The 27,995-nt window shown below is 43.0% G+C and overlaps 1 protein-coding gene across 3 annotated transcripts in view; it reads left to right on the forward strand.

Moving 5' to 3' along the window:
- Nucleotides 1-27,356, forward strand: part of pde1a (phosphodiesterase 1A, calmodulin-dependent) — an 86,382-nt gene extending 59,026 nt beyond the window's left edge. For all 3 annotated transcript variants that reach the window (XM_020462077.2, XM_031805862.1, XM_020462078.2), the window contains 12 exons: nt 8,809-8,991; nt 10,999-11,065; nt 11,646-11,762; nt 18,360-18,500; nt 18,594-18,694; nt 19,498-19,623; nt 24,585-24,686; nt 25,012-25,132; nt 25,406-25,487; nt 25,747-25,867; nt 26,156-26,349; nt 26,515-27,356. In XM_020462077.2, the coding sequence (XP_020317666.1) occupies nt 8,809-8,991; nt 10,999-11,065; nt 11,646-11,762; nt 18,360-18,500; nt 18,594-18,694; nt 19,498-19,623; nt 24,585-24,686; nt 25,012-25,132; nt 25,406-25,487; nt 25,747-25,867; nt 26,156-26,349; nt 26,515-26,813 (1,654 nt within the window). In that variant the 3' untranslated portion in view covers nt 26,814-27,356. The remainder of the gene's footprint in view (nt 1-8,808; nt 8,992-10,998; nt 11,066-11,645; nt 11,763-18,359; nt 18,501-18,593; nt 18,695-19,497; nt 19,624-24,584; nt 24,687-25,011; nt 25,133-25,405; nt 25,488-25,746; nt 25,868-26,155; nt 26,350-26,514) is intronic.
- The last annotated feature ends 639 nt before the right edge of the window (nt 27,357-27,995 follow it).

Below are 27,995 nucleotides of genomic sequence, written 5' to 3' on the forward strand. Positions count from 1 at the left end.
GGAAGTCCTGACCTGCACCCTTATCGCGATTCTAAAGGCATCATTTCCTTACGTTAGCATCTAACCTAATGTTGACACTATAATCACATCATGAAAAATATATGCCTCTCTTTTCCTTCATTGGCCACATTTTCTTTCACATGAAGACTAAAGATCTGTTTTCCAGTTAGTAAATCACCAAGGCTATTTTCCTCAGTAAAACAAGATGACTCACTGTGAAACAGGAAGAAGGGAAACAAAACAAACTTCAGTGGAAAGAGAACCTGTCAGTTACACTTCATTCAGTTAGAACTCCATTCAGCCTTCAGAAAGACATTTACTGGAGATCACACAGCTCCATACCAGGACAGGTAAACAGACATTTACTGGAGATCACACAGCTCCATACCAGGACAGGTAAACAGACATTTACTGGAGATCACACAGCTCCATACCAGGACAGGTAAACAGACATTTACTGGAGATCACACAGCTCCATACCAGGACAGGTAAACAGACATTTACTGGAGATCACACAGCTCCATACCAGGACAGGTAAACAGACATTTACTGGAGATCACACAGCTCCATACCAGGACAGGTAAACAGACATTTACTGGAGATCACACAGCTCCATACCAGGACAGGTAAACAGACATTTACTGGAGATCACACAGCTCCATACCAGGACAGGTAAACAGACATTTACTGGAGATCACACAGCTCCATACCAGGACAGGTAAACAGACATTTACTGGAGATCACACAGCTCCATACCAGGACAGGTAAACAGACATTTACTGGAGATCACACAGCTCCATACCAGGACAGGTAAACAGACATTTACTGGAGATCACACAGCTCCATACCAGGACAGGTAAACAGACATTTACTGGAGATCACACAGCTCCATACCAGGACAGGTAAACAGACATTTACTGGAGATCACACAGCTCCATACCAGGACAGGTAAACAGACATTTACTGGAGATCACACAGCTCCATACCAGGACAGGTAAACAGACATTTACTGGAGATCACACAGCTCCATACCAGGACAGGTAAACAGACATTTACTGGAGATCACACAGCTCCATACCAGGACAGGTAAACATACATTTACTGGAGATCACACAGCTCCATACCAGGACAGGTAAACAGACATTTACTGGAGATCACACAGCTCCATACCAGGACAGGTAAACAGACATTTACTGGAGATCACACAGCTCCATACCAGGACAGGTAAACAGACATTTACTGGAGATCACACAGCTCCATACCAGGACAGGTAAACAGACATTTACTGGAGATCACACAGCTCCATACCAGGACAGGTAAACAGACATTTACTGGAGATCACACAGTTCCATACCAGGACAGGTAAACAGACATTTACTGGAGATCACACAGCTCCATACCAGGACAGGTAAACAGACATTTACTGGAGATCACACAGCTCCATACCAGGACAGGTAAACATACATTTACTGGAGATCACACAGCTCCATACCAGGACAGGTAAACAGACATTTACTGGAGATCACACAGCTCCATACCAGGACAGGTAAACAGACATTTACTGGAGATCACACAGCTCCATACCAGGACAGGTAAACAGACATTTACTGGAGATCACAAAGCTCCATACCAGGCCAGGTAAACAGACATTTACTGGAGATCACACAGCTCCATACCAGGACAGGTAAACAGACATTTACTGGAGATCACACAGCTCCATACCAGGACAGGTAAACATACATTTACTGGAGATCACACAGCTCCATACCAGGACAGGTAAACAGACATTTACTGGAGATCACACAGCTCCATACCAGGACAGGTAAACAGACATTTACTGGAGATCACACAGCTCCATACCAGGACAGGTAAACAGACATTTACTGGAGATCACACAGCTCCATACCAGGACAGGTAAACAGACATTTACTGGAGATCACACAGCTCCATACCAGGACAGGTAAACAGACATTTACTGGAGATCACACAGCTCCATACCAGGACAGGTAAACAGACATTTACTGGAGATCACACAGCTCCATACCAGGACAGGTAAACAGACATTTACTGGAGATCACACAGCTCCATACCAGGACAGGTAAACAGACATTTACTGGAGATCACACAGCTCCATACCAGGACAGGTAAACAGACATTTACTGGAGATCACACAGCTCCATACCAGGACAGGTAAACAGACATTTACTGGAGATCACACAGCTCCATACCAGGACAGGTAAACAGACATTTACTGGAGATCACAAAGCTCCATACCAGGCCAGGTAAACAGACATTTACTGGAGATCACACAGCTCCATACCAGGACAGGTAAACAGACATTTACTGGAGATCACACAGCTCCATACCAGGACAGGTAAACAGACATTTACTGGAGATCACACAGCTCCATACCAGGACAGGTAAACAGACATTTACTGGAGATCACACAGCTCCATACCAGGACAGCTAAACATACATTTACTGGAGATCACACAGCTCCATACCAGGACAGGTAAACAGACATTTACTGGAGATCACACAGCTCCATACCAGGACAGGTAAACAGACATTTACAAGACTCAATATACCTGGCCTCTCAACTCATTACATTACAATCAGCAATGGAAACAAAGAGTGACATTTATAACATACCTTTGCAGGAAATGGAACCTACAGTATACTACACTGTTAGCGGTTTTTTGTAATTTTATCAGTAACTTACTGTATTAATCAAAAGTATGATACTGTATACTCCTGAGCGGCGCAGTGGTCTAAGGACACTGCATCTCAGTGCAAGAGGCGTCACTGCAGTACTTGCTTTACTCCCGGTCGTGACTGGGAGTCCCATAGGGCGGCGCACTATTGGCACCGCGTTGGCCGGGGTAGGCCATCATTGTAAATAAGAATCTGTTCTTAACTGACTTGCCTAGTTAAATAAATATACACTGCATGCAGTAGATTACCATAGAATGCACAGTAAAATACCGTACTGTACAGTGTACTGTAAAGTATGCTGCACTGGGATGAAAAAGAATTTCTGGCGCATGTATATAGGGAACAGATCAGAGTGCTAGGGGGTCTTAAATGGTTTAAGGGCTGAATATTTACCCATGTCCATTTCATCTCTTTTGCCCTGTAATCATGGCCAGTTTAGAAGCCTTTTGTTTAGGCCTCTAGAAGTGCAAGTGATATAAAACACCTAGCATGTATTAATATGCAAATGCCTACAGCCAACCTGCTTGTTCTAATCCCTTGTAATTACAGTAAAATGATGTACAAATAATTTTCTTACAGTTTAGTAGTCAATTTCACTGTATTGAACTGTGTTTCATTCCTCTGGCGTCAAATTATCATGTATATCTCAGTATTGTGTTGGCACTTTCCAGTGATAGTCAGAGATATCATAAGATATCTTGTTGTAATTACAATTATTTTGAACACCAATGTATCCATACATTTTCCGTAAAAGGTTAAAGAAAGTTTTTCCCTGCTATGACTGTGATGTTGTTTTTATCAGCCTTGTTTGAATGCACTGACTGTAAGTTGATAAGGACAAGAACTCCTGCTAAATGACCAAAATGTAAATATGAATGTGTTATTGAATATCATACAGATTGGTTTCCCCACACCCTAAGTTGTAAAACAAGGAGACACCTTATCACTGACTCTGTTATGTTTATTCATGATTTGGAAGAAGACATCAAATCAAATCATCAAATCAAATTGTATTGGTCACCTGCGCCGGATACAACAGGTTTAGAATTAACAGTAAAATGCTTCCTTATGAGCCCATTGCCAACAGTGCAGAGTTCAAAAGTAAGACAAAACACAGTAAAACCAATAACGAGGCTACATACAAGGAGTACCAGTAGTGAGTCAATGTGCAGGGGTACGAGGTAGTTGAGGGAATGGAGGTAATATCGTATGTACAGTGCATTTAAACCCCTTGAATTTTTCCACATTTTGTTACGTTATAGCCTTATTCTAAAATAAATTAAATAAAACATTTTCCCTGTCAATCTACACACAACACCTCATAATAACAAAGCAAAAACAGGTTTTTAGAAATGTTTGCAAATGTGTAAATAATAAAAAACAGAAATACCCTATTTACATAAGTATTCAGACCCTTTGCTATGAGACTCAAAATTACATTCAACATCCTTGAGATGTTTCTACAAATTGTTGTACATGATTGGGAAAAGCACATACCTGTCTATATAAGGTCCCACAGTTGACAGTGCATGTCAGAGCAAAATTCAAACCATGAAGTCGAAGGAATTGTCCATAGCCCTCCGAGGTAGGATTGTGTCTAGGCACAGATCTGGGGAAGGGTACCAAAAAATGTCTGCAGCATTGAAGGTCCCCAAGAACACAGTGGCCTCCATCATTCTTAAATGGAAGAAGTTTGGAACCACCAATAATCTCCCTAGAGCTGACTGCCCGCTGAACTGAGCAATTGGGAAAAAGGAACCCGATGGTCATGCTGACAGAGCTCCAGAGTTCCTCTGTGGAGATGGGAGAACCTTCCAGAAGTACAACCATCTCTGCAGCACTCCACCAATCAGGCCTTTATGGTAGAGTGGCCAGACGGAAGCCACTCCTCAGTGAAAAGCACATGACAGCCCGCTTGGAGTTTGCCAAAAGGCACCTAAAGGACTCTCAGACCATGAGAAACAAGATTCCAAGCTCTTTGGCCTGAATTCCCAGCATCACGTCTGGTGAAAATCTGGCACCATCCCTACAGTGAAGCATGTTGGTGGCAGTATCATGCTGTTGGGATGTTTTTCAGTGGCAGGGACTGGGAGACTAGTCAGGATCAAGGGAAAGATTAACGAAAGAAAACCTGCTCCAGAGAGCTCAGTACCTCAGACTGGGGTGAAGGTTCACCTTCCAACAGGGCAATGACCCTAAGCACACAGCCAAGACAACGCAGGAGTGGCTTCGGGGCAAGTCTCTGATTGTCCTTGAGTGGTCCAGCCAGAGCTCGGACTTGAACCCGGTCGAACATCTCTGGAGAGACCTGAAAATAGCTGTGCAGAGACTTTCACCATCCAACCTGACAGAGCTTGAGAGGAGAAGAATGGGAGAAACTCCCCAAATACAGGTGTGCCAAGCTTGTTACGTCATACCCAAGACGAATCGAGGCTGTATTGACTTCCAAAGGTGCTTTTACAAAGTACTGAGTACATTTTTAATACATTTGTGAAAAATTCTAAAAACCTGTTTTTGCTTTGTCATTATGGGGTATTGTGTGTAAATATATGAGGGGGGGGGGGGACTATTTAGTCCATTTTAGAATTAGGCTGTAACGTAACAAAATGTGGAAAAAGTCAAGGGATCTGAATACTTTCCGCATGCACTGTACATGTGGGTAGAGGTAAAAGTGACTAGGCGATCAGGATGTATAATAGACAGAGTAGCAGCAGCGTATTGCAGCAGCGAATGTAAAGTGTGTGTGTGTAGTATGTGTGTATAGAGCCAGTGCAAGAGAGTCCGTGCAAAACAATGAAGATATAGAAATAATAAAGGGCGTCAATGTAAATAGTACAGTCAATTGGTGCAAAAGATCAAGACTCATGATTCACCTGAAAAGAACACCATGGATTTTAGAAAACCAGCTGCTAAGATAATTGTTTTTCACTTTTGTTTTGGTGAATAAATTCACACCTGCTCATTCCAAAATCATGGGCATTAATATGGAGTTGGTCCCCCCCTTGCTGCTATAACAGCCTCCACTCTTCTGGGAAGGATTTCCACTAGACGTTGGAGCATTTCTGTGGGGACTTGCTTCCATTCAGCCACAAGAGCATTAGTGAGGTCGGGCGCTGCACTGATGTTGGGCTATTAGACCTGGCTCGCAGTCGGCGTTCCAATTCATCCCAAAGGTGTTTGATGGGATTGAGGTCAGGACTCTGTGCAGGCCAGTCAAGATCTTCCACACCGATCTCGACAAACCATTTCTGTATGGACAAACCATTTCTGCTTTGTGCACGTGGGCATTGTCATGCTGAAACAGCAAAGGACCTTCCCCAAACTGTTGCCACAAAGTTGGAAGCACAGAATCATCTAGAATGTCACTGTATGCTGTAGTGTTAAGATTTCCCTTCACTGGAACTAATGGAGAGCGAGCTTTACATAACTCCAGCCGACGCTTGACATTGCACATGGCGATCTTAGGCTTGTTTGTGGCTGCTCGGCCATGGAAACCCTGGCATTATGTGGCTGAGCCATGAGGAGAAAGCCCACCAGATATAACCTGGCATTATGTGGCTGAGCCATGAGGAGAAACTGAACATGTTTACTTTGTTCATTGTGTATTTCTGTTAGCAAAAAGTTTAGATATAGCCTGGAATAAAAGAAAAAGCGGCAAATGCAAAAACTGATTTAGCTCCAGATATGGGGCACTTATGTATGCAGAGTGTGTGTAGGTCTGTCTCACACTTTAAACTTCTCTTTGTGCCAGACCGGGTTATAACACATTCCATTTAACTTTTCTGGATTTATTTCAATGTATTTTTTATTATTTTTACTGCTCTCTAGGGTTTTTATTATTGCTTGGATAAGCTTATTTACTATTATGTATTCATTCTTTGTGAGGTATAGTATGGTAGGGTTATGAGGTATAGTATGGTAGGGTTGTGAGGTATAGTATGGTAGGGTTGTGAGGTATAGTATGGTAGGGTTATGAAGTATGGTAGGGTTATGAAGTATGGTAGGGTTATGAGGTATAGTATGGTAGGGTTATGAGGTACAGTATGGTAGGGTTGTGAGGTATAGTATGGTAGGGTTATGAGGTACAGTATGGTAGGGTTGTGAGGTATAGTATGGTAGGGTTATGAGGTACAGTATGGTAGGGTTGTGAGGTATAGTATGGTAGGGTTATGAGGTATAGTATGGTAGGGTTATGAGGTATAGTATGGTAGGGTTATGAGGTATAGTATGGTAGGGTTGTGAGGTATAGTATGGTAGGGTTGTGAGGTATAGTATGGTAGGGTTGTGAGGTATAGTATGGTAGGGTTGTGAGGTATAGTATGGTAGGGTTATGAGGTATAGTATGGTAGGGTTATGAGGTATAGTATGGTAGGGTTGTGAGGTATAGTATGGTAGGGTTATGAGGTATGGTAGGGTTATGAGGTATAGTATGGTAGGGTTGTGAGGTATAGTATGGTAGGGTTATGAGGTACGTATAGTATGGTAGGGTTATGAGTTATAGTATGGTAGGGTTATGAGTTATAGTATGGTAGGGTTATGAAGTATGGTAGGGTTATGAGGTATAGTATGGTAGGGTTGTGAGGTATAGTATGGTAGGGTTATGAGGTATGGTAGGGTTATGAGGTATAGTATGGTAGGGTTATGAGGTATGGTAGGGTTATGAGGTATAGTATGGTAGGGTTATGAGGTATTATATGGTAGGGTTATGAGGTATAGTATGGTAGGGTTATGAGGTATGGTAGGGTTGTGAGGTATAGTATGGTAGGGTTATGAGGTATGGTAGGGTTATGAGGTATAGTATGGTAGGGTTATGAGGTATTATATGGTAGGGTTATGAGGTATAGTATGGTAGGGTTATGAGGTATGGTAGGGTTGTGAGGTATAGTATGGTAGGGTTATGAGGTATAGTATGGTAGGGTTATGAGGTATAGTATGGTAGGGTTGTGAGGTATAGTATGGTAGGGTTATGAGGTATGGTAGGGTTATGAGGTATAGTATGGTAGGGTTGTGAGGTATAGTATGGTAGGGTTATGAGGTATAGTATGGTAGGGTTATGAGGTATAGTATGGTAGGGTTATGAGGTATAGTATGGTAGGGTTGTGAGGTATAGTATGGTAGGGTTATGAGGTATAGTATGGTAGGGTTATGAGGTATAGTATGGTAGGGTTATGAGGTATAGTATGGTAGGGTTGTGAGGTATAGTATGGTAGGGTTATGAGGTATGGTAGGGTTATGAGGTATAGTATGGTAGGGTTGTGAGGTATAGTATGGTAGGGTTATGAGGTATAGTATGGTAGGGTTATGAGTTATAGTATGGTAGGGTTATGAGTTATAGTATGGTAGGGTTATGAAGTATGGTAGGGTTATGAGGTATGGTAGGGTTATGAGGTATGGTAGGGTTATGAGGTATAGTATGGTAGGGTTATGAAGTATGGTAGGGTTATGAGGTATGGTAGGGTTATGAGTTATAGTATGGTAGGGTTATGAAGTATGGTAGGGTTATGAGGTATGGTAGGGTTATGAGGTATAGTATGGTAGGGTTATGAGGTATGGTAGGGTTATGAGGTATAGTATGGTAGGGTTATGAGGTATAGTATGGTAGGGTTATGAGGTATAGTATGCTAGGGTTATGAGGTATAGTATGGTAGGGTTATGAGGTATAGTAGGGTTATGAGGTATAGTATGGTAGGGTTGTGAGGTATGGTAGGGTTATGAGGTATAGTATGGTAGGGTTATGAGGTATGGTAGGGTTATGAGGTATAGTATGGTAGGGTTATGAGGTATGGTAGGGTTATGAGGTATGGTAGGGTTATGAGGTATGGTATGGTAGGGTTATGAGGTATAGTATGGTAGGGTTATGAGGTATAGTAGGGTTATGAGGTATAGTATGGTAGGGTTGTGAGGTATGGTAGGGTTATGAGGTATAGTATGGTAGGGTTATGAGGTATGGTAGGGTTATGAGGTATGGTATGGTAGGGTTATGAGGTATAGTATGGTAGGGTTGTGAGGTATAGTATGGTGCTGATACATTTGTGTAATGTGTATTCTATGTGAGCCGGAGTGTGACTCTGTCCCTTGATGTCCCCCTACCAGGCGTCTTCTAGACACTGAGGATGAGCTCAGTGACATCCAGGCGGACTCTGTGCCCATGGAGGTGCGTGATTGGCTGGCCTCAACCTTCACCAGGAAGATGGGCGTGGTCAGGAGACGACCCGAGGAGAAACCACGGTTCAGGAGCATCGTCCATGCCGTGCAGGCTGGCATCTTCGTCGAGAGGTACATACGCACGCACGCACACACACACACACACACTTTTTCGTTGAGAGATTGTACTTTCATGAGGCATGGGGAAATAACCCTATAAGAGAATTATAGTAGGCTATTGATATGGATAAGTATGCAGAGACATGTACAGATAAGTACAAAAACAACATACCATCAGACCAACGCTTATTCCAAGCTCCTACGAATTACTTCAGAGGTAGTGTTGTTTCTTAAAAGGAAAACACAACTGTCATTCTGCCTTTCAATAGAAAATGGTTATTATTCAAAACCTGGGCACAAACAGACATGGTGGCTTTCAGTTGTGGTGTTGCTCTTAGAAAGAACAACAGACATTCTGCCAGTAATAGAAATGGACATTAGTGAAATGTGCGTACAATTTCTTGAGCATAATTGCCTACTTACATTGGGCACCAACATGAATATGTAAACATAATATTCAGCAACGCGTCTCAATCTCCTTGAGCTGCTGGTAGGGCCTGTGTCTCACTCTTATTCCCATGGCAACTACTAGGCTATTTCAGTGTGCCATAGACACCTGTTGGAAACAATCCTCTACATTTTTATTTCCTGAAGCTGAATATTACAAAATGAAAGGCACAATGCAGGTATTTGAGATTTCATGCTCAGTTCGACAGTTGGAATTTGTATTTCTTAGTTTATTTCTCAAATTCGTCAAACTAAATAGGTTAATGCTTAATGTGTTTTGATGGGTTCTTCTTTAGTGACCAACAGTATAATTTGAGTTATAAAATGTGTGTTGTAATTCCACATGTTAAGAATGTTGTAAGATCTGCTGTTACAGTTATAAAGTATGTCTGTCAGACAGTGTGATCTCTTCAGCCCAGATTATCCTGTGAAAAACTAACAGGTCTGTGATTACAAACATTCTCAGAGAAGATGAGAGAGGAGAATACAGTCAAAGCCCAGCCTGCCAGATTCTTCAGAACTACATGTAGGATGAGTTCCAAATTGTACCCTATTCCCTCTATAGTGCACAACTTTTGACCATTACCCGTAGAGAATAGTGTGCTATTTGGGACGCATCCCTCTTCTCTTAAATTAGCTACACACTTGAAGAACAGAGTGAACTTGGCTGGATTCCGACATGTCACACCTTTCTTTGTTGCTGTTTCCACAACCCAGTCTTTCTTTTTTGTGTTTCCACAGCCCAGTCTTTCTTTTTTGTGTTTCCACAGCCCAGTCTTTCTTTTTTGTGTTTCCACAGCCCAGTCTTTCTTTGTTGCTGTTTCCACAGCCCAGTCTTTCTTTGTTGCTGTTTCCACAGCCCAGTCTTTCTTTGTTGCTGTTTCCACAGCCCAGTCTTTCTTTGTTGCTGTTTCCACAGCCCAGTCTTTCTTTGTTGCTGTTTCCACAGCCCAGTCTTTCTTTGTTGCTGTTTCCACAGCCCAGTCTTTCTTTGTTGCTGTTTCCACAGCCCAGTCTTTCTTTGTTGCTGTTTCCACAGCCCAGTCTTTCTTTGTTGCTGTTTCCACAGCCCAGTCTTTCTTTGTTGCTGTTTCCACAGCCCAGTCTTTCTTTGTTGCTGTTTCCACAGCCCAGTCTTTCTTTGGCCTTATTTAACAGTCCTGTCTCATCCCACCCCGCACCCCTTTCAACACCCAGCCTTTGGCCGGTCCAAAAGTATTTTATCTACAAAGAATGCCTTCTCAAAAGCCTTGCTGCCTTTTAGTTAAAAAAAAAATGTAATTACTGTTGCTCCCACCATTACTGGTTATGGTTGAAAACGGAGGTATTGTGTCTTTATGTGACTGTAACATTTTGATACCATAAAAGGATGTATACAATTGAAATCATCAGCCGCTGTTTGTTGTCCCTGTGTTTTCTATGTATACAAAGTACATGTACACGAGCTGCCACAGCAGGCAAAACTGACTTTAAATTAAATCATTACAACCACTAATTATTCTAGCATTATTTCAACCCATTTTATTGCAATTCTTTTGTCTAACTACCTAATGATTGTGTATCTGTCTTCAGGATGTACAGACGGACGTCTAACATGGCTGGGCTGACGTACCCTCCAGCTGCCATCGCTGTTTTGAAGGTGCTTGATACTGTACATCATATTACCATTACTATGCCTACTATACAGTAGGGTAGGCGGCTAGATTCAGCCTGATTTTTGTCAGAGCAGATTGTCGTGGGCTGAAGTATAATTTTAATTAAATGTTTAACACTACAAATATAGCACGAGTATGCTCAAAAAGAGATTGAATCTTAAAATATTATAATAACAATCACTTCATACTTTGATTACGCTGAGACATGATCACGTCTTTCTTTTTACATGTGGGTATATTTGGGAACGGATTTCCTCAATTACAATGATTTTAGCTGAATTCCTTGTGATTTTATATACTTTTTTGAGATGGGAATGATGCCATTTTAAAACATTACAGGGATAATAAACTGTGTCATATCATGTATAATGATACAGAATACAGGCTTTATTACAGCTGTACAAAATGTACCTGACTATCATAACATCATCCTATTCTGAAATCCATAGAGATGATAAAATGTGTTATTGTGTATAAGTAATGTGTTTTATTTTATAGTACCCAATGTATGTTCTATTTAATTCTGTGCTGGCATCATCCCTACCATCATCTGATTGTTTACAGGATGTAGATAAATGGTCCTTTGATGTGTTTGCACTCCACGAGGCCAGCAGTGAACACGCATTGAAGTTCCTGGTGTACGAACTGCTCACCCGCTATGATCTGATCAACCGCTTCAGGGTTAGTCTTTCTTCAGTCTCTCTCTTGATCATTAACTTCAGGGTCTGTGTGTGTGAGTGCATCTATCTCTGTGTGTGTGAGTGCATCTATCTCTGTGTGTGAGTGCATCTATCTATGTGTGTGAGTACATCTATCTGTGTGTGTGAGTACATCTATCTGTGTGTGTGAGTACATCTATCTGTGTGTGTGAGTACATCTATCTGTGTGTGTGAGTGATTGAACAGATGTTTTGTAAACTTTTAAACCAGTAATTCTGAAAGTAGCGCTCAAGAGCCAAAAAGGGTCCCTGAAATGTATGTGCGTGTGTATGTGTGGGTCTGTTTGTGAGTGCATACATGCGTGGGTATTGTGTGTGTGTGTGTGTCTCCCTCTGTCGTCTGTTCTGCACCACAGGCCTCTGGGTACCTCGTGAAGACATCATTTAGCACTCCAACCTCACACTGTTCTGTTCTTTGTCCTCATCTCTTTGTCTGGTTTTAGATGAGAGTTTGTACATGTCCTCTGTTAGATGAGTGGTGAGAATATCACCGACACTTACTGTGCTTTGATCCCATTTTGAGGATAATCTTTTCATTAATATGATCATATGGTTGGACTTTACTTGAACGCTCTGTCATAAGGGCTACATAACACTACATAACACTATATGACATAACTAAGAGCAGGGCCCAGAACACACAGCAGGGCTTGAGGCATGTAGTAATCGTATGTAGCCGTAATGTGTTATTTTTTTAATTATTTTTTTTACCTTTATTTTACTAGGCAAGTCAGTTAAGAACACATTCTTATTTTCAATGACGGCCTGGGAACAGTGGGTTAACTGCCTGTTCAGTGGCAGAACGACAGATTTGTACCTTGTCAGCTCGGGGGTTTGAACTCGCAACCTTCCGGTTACTAGTCCAACACTCTAACCACTAGGCTACGCTGCCGCCCCATGTTACAGATCATACAACAGTGACCCTCTATTCCAAGTCATATTGTTTGTAGCCCCACCTTGTGAATCCATTAATACCCGACCTATACATATTTACACTTCTGCCACTTCAGCCCTGTCACCTACAGATAGTCACCTATAGATAGGTCGTGTTCCACTGCTCAGACGTTGCATGGACTGTGCCGTCGGGCACCAGATTGCTGTAACATATGATGTGGTAAGCTGATATAAAATACCTATCCAGGTGTTGTAAGATATGGCATGTGTCAGCAAAAGATATCTGGGCAGAGGAACAGGACCTTAGTCACCCATAGATAGTCACCTACAGATAGTTGCCTACTATATATATAGTCGCCTACAGATAGTCACCCATAGATAGTCACCTACAGATAGTTGCCTACTATATATAGTCACCTACAGATAGTCACCCATAGTCACCTACAGATAGTCACCTACTGTATATATAGTCACCTATAGATAGTCACCTACAGATAGTTGCCTACTATATACATAGTCACCTACAGATAGTCACCCATAGATAGTCGCCTACAGATGGTCATCCATAGATGGTCACCTACAGATAGTTGCCTACTGTATATTGTCACCTACAGATAGTCACCCATAGATGGGCACCTACAGACACCTACTGTATATAGTCACCTACAGATAGTCACCCATAGATAATCACCTATAGATAGTCACCCATAGATAGTTGCCTGCAGATAGTCACCCAAAGATAGTTGCCTACAGATAGTCACCCAAAGATAGTCGCCTACGGATAGTGGATTTAGGAAGAGCAGTGTTCTGGGCCGTGCTCTGCTCTTAGTCTGATTAAGCAATAGAAGTTAAGCTTGCACACAAGCTACAGTACATGTACACGAAGCTCCCACACGTGTATCTCTTTATCTCTCCAGCTTCATTGTAGAAAAGCTAACTCCCGCACACATAACAATTTGAACAATAAACAACTTGCAGATGTAATACAGTATATTGCAGGAGTGTGCATGAGTTATATTTTCTGTAATGAAGTCGGTGATGTGCGTGATAACATTTCACTTCTGTCTCTCCAGTTGCCTGGAACTCACTGTGTTAGTGGTTGTCTGTGGTGAAACTGGCCCTCCATTTTTATTTTATTTTTTTATTTTACCTTTATTTAACCAGGTAGGCAAGTTGAGAACAAGTTCTCATTTACAATTGCGACCTGGCCAAGATAAAGCAAAGCAGTTCGACAGATAAAACGACACAGAGTTACACATGGAGTAAAAACAAACATACAGTCAATAATGCAGTATAAACAAGTCTATATACAATGTGAGCAAATGAGGTGAGAAGGGAGGTAAAGGCAAAAAAGGCCATGATGGCAAAGTAAATACAATATAGCAAGTAAAATACTGGAATGGTAGTTTTGCAATGGAAGAATGTGCAAAGTAGAAATAAAAAAATAATGGGGTGCAAAGGAGCAAAATAAATAAATTAATTAAAATTAAATACAGTTGGGAAAGAGGTAGTTGTTTGGGCTAAATTATAGGTGGGCTATGTACAGGTGCAGTAATCTGTGAGCTGCTCTGACAGTTGGTGCTTAAAGCTAGTGAGGGAGATAAGTGTTTCCAGTTTCAGAGATTTTTGTAGTTCGTTCCAGTCATTGGCAGCAGAGAACTGGAAGGAACTGGCGGCCAAAGAAAGAATTGGTTTTGGGGGTGACTAGAGAGATATACCTGCCGGAGCGTGTGCTACAGGTGGGAGATGCTATGGTGACCAGCGAGCTGAGATAAGGGGGGACTTTACCTAGCAGGGTCTTGTAGATGACATGGAGCCAGTGGGTTTGGCGACGAGTATGAAGCGAGGGCCAGCCAACGAGAGAGTACAGGTCGCAATGGTGGGTAGTATATGGGGCTTTGGTGATAAAACGGATTGCACTGTGATAGACTGCATCCAATTTGTTGAGTAGGGTATTGGAGGCTATTTTGTAAATGACATCGCCAAAGTCGAGGATTGGTAGGATGGTCAGTTTTACAAGGGTATGTTTGGCAGCATGAGTGAAGGATGCTTTGTTGCGAAATAGGAAGCCAATTCTAGATTTAACTTTGGATTGGAGATGTTTGATATGGGTCTGGAAGGAGAGTTTACAGTCTAACCAGACACCTAAGTATTTGTAGTTGTCCACGTATTCTAAGTCAGAGCCGTCCAGAGTAGTGATGTTGGACAGGCGGGTAGGTGCAGGTAGCGATCGGTTGAAGAGCATGCATTTAGTTTTACTTGTATTTAAGAGCAATTGGAGGCCACGGAAGGAGAGTTGTATGGCATTGAAGCTTGCCTGGAGGGTTGTTAACACAGTGTCCAAAGAAGGGCCGGAAGTATACAGAATGGTGTCGTCTGCGTAGAGGTGGATCAGGGACTCACCAGCAGCAAGAGCGACCTCATTGATGTATACAGAGAAGAGAGTCGGTCCAAGAATTGAACCCTGTGGCACCCCCATAGAGACTGCCAGAGGTCCGGACAGCAGACCCTCCGATTTGACACACTGAACTCTATCAGAGAAGTAGTTGGTGAACCAGGCGAGGCAATCATTTGAGAAACCAAGGCTGTCGAGTCTGCCGATGAGGATATGGTGATTGACAGAGTCGAAAGCCTTGGCCAGATCAATGAATACGGCTGCACAGTAATGTTTCTTATCGATGGCGGTTAAGATATCGTTTAGGACCTTGAGCGTGGCTGAGGTGCACCCATGACCAGCTCTGAAACCGGATTGCATAGCAGAGAAGGTATGGTGAGATTCGAAATGGTCGGTAATCTGTTTGTTGACTTGGCTTTCGAAGACCTTAGAAAGGCACGGTAGGATAGATATAGGTCTGTAGCAGTTTGGGTCAAGAGTGTCCCCCCCTTTGAAGAGGGGGATGACCGCAGCTGCTTTCCAATCTTTGGGAATCTCAGACGACACGAAAGAGAGGTTGAACAGGCTAGTAATAGGGGTGGCAACAATTTCGGCAGATAATTTTAGAAAGAAAGGGTCCAGATTGTCTAGCCCGGCTGATTTGTAGGGGTCCAGATTTTGCAGCTCTTTCAGAACATCAGCTGAATGGATTTGGGAGAAGGAGAAATGGGGAAGGCTTGGGCGAGTTGCTGTTGGGGGTGCAGTGCTGTTGTCCGGGGTAGGAGTAGCCAGGTGGAAAGCATGGCCAGCCGTAGAAAAATGCTTATTGAAATTCTCAATTATGGTGGATTTATCAGTGGTGACAGTGTTTCCTATCTTCAGTGCAGTGGGCAGCTGGGAGGAGGTGTTCTTATTCTCCATGGACTTTACAGTGTCCCAGAACTTTTTTGAGTTAGTGTTGCAGGAAGCAAATTTCTGCTTGAAAAAGCTAGCCTTGGCTTTTCTAACTGCCTGTGTATAATGATTTCTAGCTTCCCTGAACAGCTGCATATCACGGGGGCTGTTCGATGCTAATGCAGAACGCCATAGGATGTTTTTGTGTTGGTTAAGGGCAGTCAGGTCTGGGGAGAACCAAGGGCTATATCTGTTCCTGGTTCTAAATTTCTTAAATGGGGCATGTTTATTTAAGATGGTTAGGAAGGCATTTAAAAAAAATATCCAGGCATCCTCTACTGACGGGATGAGATCAATATCCTTCCAGGATACCCCGGCCAGGTCGATTAGAAAGGCCTGCTCGCAGAAGTGTTTCAGGGAGCGTTTTACAGTGATGAGTGGAGGTCGTTTGACCGCTGACCCATTACGGATGCAGGCAATGAGGCAGTGATCGCTGAGATCTTGGTTGAAGACAGCAGAGGTGTATTTAGAGGGGAAGTTGGTTAGGATGATATCTATGAGGGTGCCCGTGTTTAAGGTTTTGGGGAGGTACCTGGTAGGTTCATTGATTATTTGTGTGAGATTGAGGGCATCAAGTTTAGATTGAAGGATGGCTGGGGTGTTAAGCATGTTCCAGTTTAGGTCGCCTAGCAGCACGAACTCTGAAGATAGATGGGGGGCAATCAGTTCACATATGGTGTCCAGAGCACAGCTGGGGGCAGAGGGTGGTCTATAGCAGGCGGCAACGGTGAGAGACTTGTTTTTAGAGAGGTGGATTTTTAAAAGTAGAAGTTCAAATTGTTTGGGTACAGACCTGGATAGTAGGACAGAACTCTGCAGGCTATCTTTGCAGTAGATTGCAACACCGCCCCCTTTGGCAGTTCTATCTTGTCTGAAAATGTTGTAGTTTGGAATTAAAATGTCTGAGTTTTTGGTGGTCTTCCTAAGCCAGGATTCAGACACAGCTAGAACATCCGGGTTGGCAGAGTGTGCTAAAGCAGTGAATAGAACAAACTTAGGGAGGAGGCTTCTAATGTTAACATGCATGAAACCAAGGCTATTACGGTTACAGAAGTCGTCAAAAGAGAGCGCCTGGGGAATAGGAGTGGAGCTAGGCACTGCAGGGCCTGGATTCACCTCTACATCGCCAGAGGAACATAGGAGGAGTAGAAAAGGGTACGGCTAAAAGCTATGAGAATTGGTCGTCTAGAACGTCTGGAACATAGAGTAAAAGGAGGTTTCTGGGGGCGATAAAATAGCATCAAGGTATAATGTACAGACAAATGTATGGTAGGATGTGAATACAGTGGAGGTAAACCTAGGTATTGAGTGATGAAGAGAGAGATATTGTCTCTAGAAACATCGTTGAAACCAGGAGATGTCATTGCATGTGTGGGTGGTGGAACTAATAGGTTGGATAAGGTATAGTGAGCAGGACTAGAGGCTCTACAGTGAAATAAGCCAATAAACACTAACCAGAACAGAAATGGACAAGACATATTGACATTAAGGAGAGGCATGCTTAGTCGAGTGATCAAAAGGGTCCGGTGAGTGGAGAGGTTGGTTGGTGATTTAGACAGCTAGCCAGGGCATCGGTAGCAAGCTAGCATAGGATGGAGGTCTGTTGTTAGCCACCTCCTGCGCTCCGTCAGTAGATTAGTGGGGTTCCGTGTGGTAGAGGGGATCAATCCAAATCACACAACAACAACAAAAATAAAAACAATAGATATAGTTATAGAGGCCCAAGAAGAAAACATAATAATAATAATAAAAATAATAAAAATGACCCAGCACAGAGCCAATCACCTTCTAGTTGTTCATCTAGCTGAAACTTTGAGCTCTGGCTTCTGTTTCTGTCTTTTTAAAATTGTGATCTTTGATTAAAAGACAGAATATACTTGATTTTTACAATTATTTTGGTGGTGGAGTGCATCCCATCTTTACAGTTTATCAGGCAGACCTAACCTCCCTGTTCTAACCCAGATACCAGTGTCTTAACCTCCCTATTCTAACCCAGATTCCAGTGTCAATTCTGGTGTCTTAACCTCCCTGTTCTAACCCAGATACCAGTGTCATCTCTGGTATCATAACCTCCCTGTTCTAACCCAGATACCAGTGTCATCTCTGGTGTCTTAACCTCCCTGTTCTAACCCAGATACCAGTGTCATCTCTGGTGTCTTAACCTCCCTGTTCTAACCCAGATACCAGTGTCCTCTCTGGTGTCTTAACCTCCCTGTTCTAACCCAGACGACAGATTTTTACCTTGTCAGCTCAGCGATTTGATCTTGCAACCTTTCGGTTACTAGTCTAATGCTCTAACCACTAGGCTACCTGTCTTAACCTCCCTGTTGTTCCCCAGATTCCAGTTTCATCTCTGGTGACCTTCGTAGAGGCTCTAGAGGTGGGCTACAGCAAACACAGAAACCCCTACCACAACCTCATCCACGCTGCTGACGTCACACAGACAGCACACTATCTGATGCTCCACACTGGCATTATGGTGAGAATTATCCCCCAGCATCATACACAAATCAAAGGACAGGTTCTGATTATGTTTCTTCTTACCATCTCTCTCTATCTCTCTCTCTTTCAGCACTGGCTCACTGAACTGGACATTCTAGCCATGGTGTTTGCTGCAGCTATCCATGACTTTGAACACACTGGGACAACCAACAACTTTCACATTCAGACCAGGTGAGTGTGTCCGTATTCTTCAGTCAGTAGATATTTTAATTCCTAAGCCACTGTACCACTGATAGTAATCGACCTAATAGACTGATTGATGACTCAACGATAATTATTTATTGCCATTTCCATTCATTCCATCCTATCAATACCAATGTTAAACTGAAGATGTCCTTGTATTGTACTTTTAGTATACCACTTGCCTCCCAGACAGTGCAGTCAGTCTGACCCTGACTAATGAATGCCAATGGAGCCTGAAGAAAGGAACATGGCCGTATAAAGAACCCATTTAAGTGAAGGCACCCATTTAAACAACCCATTAAAGTGAAGTGCACAATAAGAATAATTAATATTGCCTCATTGACCTCAGTGATAACAAGGGATTGCAACGAAAGAGAGAGAGTGAGAATGTGTGAGAGAGGGAGAGAGATTAAACCCTTCACTTAGTTTAAATCTCTGCATGGCTTTCTAGTCTAATAACAAAGATCAGAAAGGCCTCTGGCCCTTTAGACATGAGGGTTGTTGTGTGGTGAGATGGGAATATGAAGATATTGTTCAAACTCCCCTTCTGTGATTATGTGTTCTAAAATCGCTACCATCTCGAGTCGCTACCATCACTTTCATAATCACTATCGTCATTTCAAAACTGGTCGGAAGGAGTTCCGCTTCAACCAGTTTTGCACACTGGGGTAGTGTTTCCATACAAGTTGGCTACCTGGTAAAGTTATCCAGTCTGGGAAGCCCCATGTGGCACAATGAATAATCACACCTTCTCTTCCCTCTTCTTCTGCTTCTTCTCTTCCTCTCTCCAGGTCAGAGGTGGCCATCCTGTACAATGACCGGTCAGTCCTGGAGAACCACCATGTCAGTGCTGCCTACAGACTTATGCAAGAAGATGAGATGAACATACTGGTCAACCTGTCAAAAGATGACTGGCGGTGAGTTAAGAAAGACTCCTCAGATCCTCAAGCTTTGGGGTTTTAGGCTGGATATCTGTAAAGCACTTAGTGACAACTGCGGATGTAAAAAGGGCTTTATAAAATGCATTTGATGAATTGATTGAGATCAACACTTCAAAGAACGAAGGGGCAAGAACTGTAACATAACCTGGATACTTGCCTTGATACTAGGTTTGGATACGAATGTGGTGTGGTGTATTTCAATGCAAGACTATTATATAACCTGGATGACAGAGTGAATATGTTACATTCAATCAATCAATCAAACTACATGACCAAAAGTATGTGGACATCTAATCATCTCATTCCAAAATCATAGGCATTAATGTGGAGTTGGTCCCCTTATTGCTGCTATAACAGCCTCCACTCTTCTGGGAAGGCTTTCCACTAGATGTTGGAACATTGCTGCAGGGACTTGATTCCATTCAGCCACACAAGCATTAGTGAGGTCAGGCACTGATGTTGAACGATTAGGCCTGGCTCACAATTCCAATTCATCCTAAAGGTGTTCAATGGGGCTGAGGTCGGGGCTCTGTTCAGGCCAGTGAAGATCTCGACAAACCATTTCTGTATGGACCTCACTTTGTGCACAGGGGTATTGTCATGCTGAAACAGGAAAGGGCTTTCCCTAAACTGTTGCCACAACGTTGGAGGCACAGAATTGACTACAATGTCATTGTATGCTGTAGCATTGAGATTTTCCTTCGCTGGAACTAAGGGGCCTGAACCATGAAAAACTGCCCCAGGCCATTATTCCTAATCCACCAAACTTCACAGTTGGCACAATGCGTTCAGGGAGGGAAAGATGCTAAATATTTTTTATTTTGAAACAAACAGGAAACAGCACAAAAAAAATCTAACTTGAGCGTGTATAACTATTCACCCCCCAAAGTCAACACTTTGTGGAGCTACCATTTGTAGCAATTAAAGCTGCAACACTCTTGGGGTATGTCTCTATAAACTTGGCACATCTAACCACTGGGATTTTTGCCCATTCTTCAAGGTTAAACTGCTTCAGCTCCTTCAAGTTGGATGGGTTCCGCTGGTGTACAGTAATCTTTAAGTCATACCACAGATTCTCAATTGGATTGAGGTCTGGGCTTTGACTAGGCCATTCCAAGACATTTAAATGTTTCCCCTTAAACCACTCAAGTGTTGCTTTAGCAGTGTGCTTAGGGTCATTGTCCTGCTGGAAGGTGAACCTCCGTCCCAGTCTCAAATTTCTGGAAGACTGAAACAGGTTTCCTGACCAGTTTCCCAGTCCAAGCCGATGAAAAACATCCCCACAGCATGATGCTGCCACCACCATGCTTCACTGCGGGGATGTTGTTCTCAGGGTGATGGGAGGTGTTGGGTTTGTGCCAGATGCAATTTCCTTGATGGCCAAAAAGCTACATTTGACCAGAGACCACATGCCTTTTGGCGAACACCAAATGTGTTTTCTTATTTTTTTCTTTAAGCAATGGCTTTTTTTCTGGCCACTCTTCCATAAAGCCCAGCTCTGTGTAGTGTACAGTTTAAAGTGGTCCTATGGACAGATACTCCAATCTCCGCTGTGGAGCTTTGCAGCTCCTTCAGGGTTATCTTTGGTCTCTTTATTGCCTCTCTGATGAATGCCCTACTTGCCTGGTCCATGAGTTTTGGTGGGCGGCCCTCTCTTGACAGGTTTGTTGTGGCCATATTCTTTCATTTTTTTCATAATTTAATTAATGGTGCTCCATGGGACGTTCATCTGTACTTCTCCACAACTTTGTCCCTGACCTGTTTGTAGCGCTCCTTGGTCTTCATGGTGCCGCTTGCTTGGTGGTGCCACTTGCTAAGTGGTGTTGCAGACTCTGGGGCCTTTCAGAACAGGTGTATATACAGTGCCTTGCGAAAGTATTCGGCCCCCTTGAACTTTGCGACCTTTTGCCACATTTCAGGCTTCAAACATAAAGATATAAAACTGTATTTTTTTGTGAAGAATCGACAACAAGTGGGACACAATCATGAAGTGGAACGACATTTATTGGATATTTCAAACTTTTTTAACAAATCAAAAACTGAAAAATTGGGCGTGCAAAATTATTCAGCCCCTTTACTTTCAGTGCAGCAAACTCTCTCCAGAAGTTCAGTGAGGATCTCTGAATGATCCAATGTTGACCTAAATGACTAATGATGATAAATACAATACACCTGTGTGTAATCAAGTCTCCCTATAAATGCACCTGCACTGTGATAGTCTCAGAGGTCCGTTAAAAGCGCAGAGAGCATCATGAAGAACAAGGAACACACCAGGCAGGTCCGAGATACTGTTGTGAAGAAGTTTAAAGCCGGATTTGGATACAAAAAGATTTCCCAAGCTTTAAACATCCCAAGGAGCACTGTGCAAGCGATAATATTGAAATGGGAAGGAGTATCAGACCACTGCAAATCTACCAAGACCTGGCCGTCCCTCTAAACTTTCAGCTCATACAAGGAGAAGACTGATCAGAGATGCAGCCAAGAGGCCCATGATCACTCTGGATGAACTGCAGAGATCTACAGCTGAGGTGGGAGACTCTGTCCATAGGACAACAATCAGTCGTATATTGCACAAATCTGGCCTTTATGGAAGAGTGGCAAGAAGAAAGCCATTTCTTAAAGATATCCATAAAAAGTGTTGTTTAAAGTTTGCCACAAGCCACCTGGGAGACACACCAAACATGTGGAAGGTGCTCTGGTCAGATGAAACCAAAATTGAACTTTTTGGCAACAATGCAAAACGTTATGTTTGGCGTAAAAGCAACACAGCTCATCACCCTGAACACACCATCCCCACTGTCAAACATGGTGGTGGCAGCATCATGGTTTGGGCCTGCTTTTCTTCAGCAGGGACAGGGAAGATGGTTCAAATTGATGGGAAGATGGATGGAGCCAAATACAGGACCATTCTGGAAGAAAACCTGATGGAGTCTGCAAAAGACCTGAGACTGGGACGGAGATTTGTCTTCCAACAAGACAATGATCCAAAACATAAAGCAAAATCTACAATGGAATGGTTCAAAAATAAACATATCTAGGTGTTAGAATGGCCAAGTCAAAGTCCAGACCAAAATCCAATCGAGAATCTGTGGAAAGAACTGAAAACTGCTGTTCACAAATGCTCTCCATCCAACCTCACTGAGCTCGAGCTGTTTTGCAAGGAGGAATGGGAAACAATTTCAGTCTCTCGATGTGCAAAACTGATAGAGACATACCCCAAGCGACTTACAGCTGTAATCGCAGCAAAAGGTGGCGCTACAAAGTATTAACTTAAGGGGGCTGAATAATTTTGCACGCCCAATTCTTCAGTTTTTGATTTGTTAAAAAAGTTTGAAATATCCAATAAATGTCGTTCCACTTCATGATTGTGTCCCACTTGTTGTTGATTCTTCACAAAAAAATACAGTTTTATATCTTTATGTTTGAAGCCTGAAATGTGGCAAAAGGTCGCAAAGTTCAAGGGGGCCGAATACTTTCGCAAGGCACTGTATATACTGAGACCATGTGACACTAAGATTGCACACAGGTGGACTTTATTTAACTAATTATGCGACTTCTGAAGGTAATTGATTGCACCAGATCTTATTTAGAGGCTTCATAGCAAAGGGGGTGAATACATACAGTACATGCACCCCTTTTCCAGTCTTTTTTTCATTTCACCTCACCAATTTGGACTATTTTGTGCATGTCCATTACATAAATCCAAATAAAAATACATTTATATGACAGGTTGTAATGCAACAAAATAGGAAAAACGCCAAGGGGGATGAATAGTTTTGCAAGGCATTTTAGCGTTCTCCTGGCATCCGCCAAACCCAGTTTGTCTGTCCGACTGCAAGATGGTGAAGCGTGATTCATCACTCCAGGGAACGCGTTTCCACTGCTCCAGAGTCCAATGTTGGCGAGCTTTACACCACCAATGCTTGGTATTCACATGGTGATCTTAGGATTGTGTGCGTGCGGCTGCTCGGCCATGGAAACCCATTTCACGAAGCTCCCGACGAACAGTTTTTGTGCTGACGTTGTTTCCATAGGCAGTTTAGAACTCGGTAGTAAACGTTGCAACCGAGGACAGACGATTTTTACGCACTACGCGCTTCAGAACTCCGCGACCCCATTCTGTGAGCTTTGTGGTCTACCACTTCGCGGCTGAGCCGTTGTTGCTCCTAGAAGTTTTCACTTCACATTAACAGCACTTACAGTTGACCGGGGCAGCTCTAGCAGGGCAGACATTTGACGAACTGACTTGTTGGAAAGGTGGCATCCTATGAATGTGCCATGTTGAAAGTCACTGAGCTCTTCAGTAAGGCCATTCTACTGCCAATGTTTGTCTATGGAGATTGCATGGCTGTGTGTTCAATTGTGTACACCTGTCAGCAACAGTTGTGGCTGAAATAGCAGAATTCACAAATTTGAAAGGGTGTCCACATACCTTTGTATAGATAGATACTGTATTTATAAAGCCCTTTTAACATCAGCAGTTGTCACAAAGTGCTTATACAGAAACCCAGCCTAAAACACCAATGAGCAAGCGATGCAAATGTAGAAGCATGGTGGCTAGGAAAAACTCCCTGGAAATGCAGGAACATAGGAAGAAACCTGGAGAGAAACCAGGCTCTAAGGGGTGGTCAGTCATCTTCTGGCTGTGATTCAGTGATTATGGAAAGTTCCACAGCTCACTCCGATCAGTAGGTACTGTATAGAAATGCTATGCTAATGACTGGGGTTTGTCGTGAAGAAGCGAGACATCGCTAGACATCACACTGTGTTCTTGTCCTTGAGAATCCAAGAACAGCTGGAGTGGCTAGGTGGAAACTGACCCTGTTCTCCTGTGTTTGTTTCCAGAGAGCTACGGATCCTGATGATTGAGATAGTAATAAGTACAGACATGCCCTGCCATTTCTCTTTCACCTAACTCTAACCTGTCTGTCTGTCAGAGAACTGCGGACTCTGGTGATTGAGATGGTGATGAGTACAGACATGTCCTGCCATTTCCAGCAGATCAAAACCATGAGGAACGCCCTGCAGCAGCCCGAGGGGTGAGTGGGCTGTCTCTGGACCCTGACCTATGACCCCTGAACCCTTAGCCCCCACCGTTAAACCCTAACGTCTAACCTATAGCCCCAGCTCTCTGGACCATGCCTTTCATCTTGATCCTTTATGTGTCCCTGTATGATATCTGTGTGTGTGTGCGCCCGTCCGTCTGTCTGTCTTGAGTGTATCTGATGTACTGTTGTCTGTGTGGTTGATTGACCGAGTAGACCAGGCTAAAGCCCTACTGTATCTCTGATGCTGTCTGGCTGTCTGTCTTAGTGTATCAGTGTATATGTATTTGTGTTAGATGATGTACTGTTGTTTCTACAGAGTAGACAAGGCTAAAGCCCTATCTCTGATGCTGCATGCAGCTGACATCAGTCACCCAGCCAAGGCCTGGAAGCTGCACTACCGATGGACACAGGCCCTGATGGAGGAGTTCTTCAGACAGGTACAGTACCAACAACGTCCTACCCTACAGTCCCTGACAGATACCATGGGAGAGGGAAACTTGACCACTGTATTATGTATGTATCCTGTATTGCTAAGGATATGGGATACCATTCCAAAAGCTTTAGGAATATCTTCACTTGGATCAACTAGATATGTTACATTGAGCATTATGGGTATTGTAGTGAATCATGTTACATTATACAGTAGAGCCGCTCCTGCCATTCTGCATTGATATGGTTATAAAGGCTGGTATTGTTGTTGTTTCTTACAGGGCGATAAGGAGGTTGAGTTAGGGCTGCCATTCTCCCCTCTGTGTGATCGTAAAGCTACCATGATTGCCCAGTCACAAATAGGTGAGCATCACATCCTGTTATTGCCCCCCTGTGAGCTGTTTCATACAGCTCTGAAGGGTTTGTGTATTGACAGGCCATAGCGCAAATGCGCCACCATGTGGACATTGAGAAATTATCAGATATTTTTCCCTTGCTACGATAAGGCATGGGAATCTTCACTGTCTGTCATCATAAATGACATTTGCTGTAACATCACACACTGTTTTTTCTCCTGTTTCTCTGAAAAGTACAATAATCCGTTTCTCTGTCTGTCTCCCAGGGTTCATTGACTTCATAGTAGAACCCACATTCTCTGTGTTGGTGGACACGACAGAGAAGATCATTACCCCTCTCATAGAGGATACCTTAAAGTCACACGACACTGGTGTCCGCAGGTCAAGGTGAGACACATTCCCATTATTATAAACTCTGGAAAATCCCAGTTTTCCCGGCTCAGTTTTCCCAGATTAGCATCTCTGACGTATTCAAAATGCCTACCAGTATCACCAGTACCACTATGATCGTTCTAAGCTGTGGAATAAGCAACCAAGTATTACTGCAGTGTTTTCTGTCCTATATAATATGTCCATATTAGGACAGCCACACAAAGAGTTGGTGTCATTGTCACTCTGACTTACGGCATGGACATATTTGACAGAGTGTCTGTTGTAAGTTGCTTGTTGGTTCAGTTTGACAGGTAGTGGGTCAGTGACGGTGGTGGAGTCAGTCCAGAGACACAGTGGTCGAGGGTCCAGCCAGGGGGTTGACCAGGGGCTCACTACAGACTATAGCCTGGCTGGCATTGACCTGAAACGGGTCAGACACACACTGGCAGAGGTCATCCAACACAACAAAGACAGATGGAAGGAGCTCTCTGTACAAGGTATAGTTGTTGTTGTTGTTGTTGCTCTTCTTCCTTTTTTTTCTTTGTCTTCTTCAGTCACCTGAATACCTATCCTTCTTTGTTTTATGTTCTTTCCATTGTCAGAAGACTATGACATGACATTACAGGTTCATTCCTGTTGCTTGTGTTATCTCGTTTCTTCAGAGTTGGCGAGGAAAGAGCAAGCTGAGTTGACTTCTGACCCAGAGGAGGAGTCCCTGATGAACACAGAGGTTACGTTGACTCACACCAGCCCTGAGAGACACAGCCAGGAGCTTCAATCAGAGCCCTTCATTGAACTGATGAACAACACAAACACAAACTCCAATAACTCTTCCCAGGAGGACTCAGAGCTGGACCACAGTCCTCACAGGCCTCTGTCACCGTCTGAGGATAAAGAGACAACATCACATGGTTCCATCTCTCCTGAACACCTACCATGGAATGGTAGGAATGCTAGCTAGCGATATGATATGATATACGATATGATATACGACACAATATACGATAGAATGTACAATACAACAATGCAACATAATGTAGTGCAACGTAACATAACGCAACACAACAACATGCAATGCAATACAACACAGCACAATAGCACAGTGAAACCAACAGTCATGCCTTTTAACAATGCGGTTGCCCTGTCAGTAAGCTATAGCTATGTGGTATTTTTCTCATTTCTATAATTGTTGTCGTCAGTTACAGCCATCTGTGACCAAGTGTCGAAGAAATAGATAGCTGCCGAGTGGAGGGTTATCGAGGTTACAGCTGAGTGACGCTGTGTTGTCATGGTAACTGTTGTTGCTTGCAGGAGAAGGCCCTGAGCCAGTCCTTGAGCATGGGGAGGAGTCTCTTCAGAGCCCTTGATTTTGATAGGCTACCCAACAACACTGCCACTTCCTGATTCAACAGGCATTATATTTGTTTGTTTTTTTATTGTAAATTTGTTCTGATTCATTTTATTGTTATTTATTAAAGATAGGGGTCTTCATGCTCCAAGTGGTTTTTGTCTATTTTCATTCAGTCTTTATGGTCTATTTATCTGTCTATTTTCATTCGGTCTTTTAGATGGGTCTGCACTGTACACACTCACTATATTAGACTGCAAGCGTAAGAATAGGACGATCACGATAGTGTTCTCTGTTGATCTGTTGACATACACAGATTTTACTCTAGACCAGGCCTGGGCAAAGGCTGGCCCGGGGGCCGTATGCAGCCCGCGACCTGATTCATTACGGGCCGCGGAATCATGCTCAGATCACATAAAGAATTTGTGATAGTAAAGTTTTGAAGAACATATTTGTTGTTCAAATTTAAAGCCCAATGAATACTTGCCTTTTTGTAATGATTTAACTCCCACCTCTTGTGGGACATTTATTTTGAAGGATTGTATAAATAACAACTGCACGAAGACCGACAGTGACTGACAGGATGACACACATTTCACAGTTACAAACAGTAGCTAGCTAGAAATTGCGCAAAGGAGTTTTTCAAAGAAAAGGAAAGTAGACAATGAATGTAGGGTGTTCCAACAAGAGTGGACATTGAAATATTTCTTTATTGAGGTATCAGGGAAAGCTGTGTGCAAAGAAAACATCACTGTCTTGAAAGACTACAACTTGTCCCAACACTTCCAGACAAAG

Source organism: Oncorhynchus kisutch, linkage group LG26 (genome assembly GCF_002021735.2).
Source record: "Oncorhynchus kisutch isolate 150728-3 linkage group LG26, Okis_V2, whole genome shotgun sequence".
In the NCBI taxonomy this organism is placed as follows: Eukaryota; Metazoa; Chordata; class Actinopteri; order Salmoniformes; family Salmonidae; genus Oncorhynchus; species Oncorhynchus kisutch.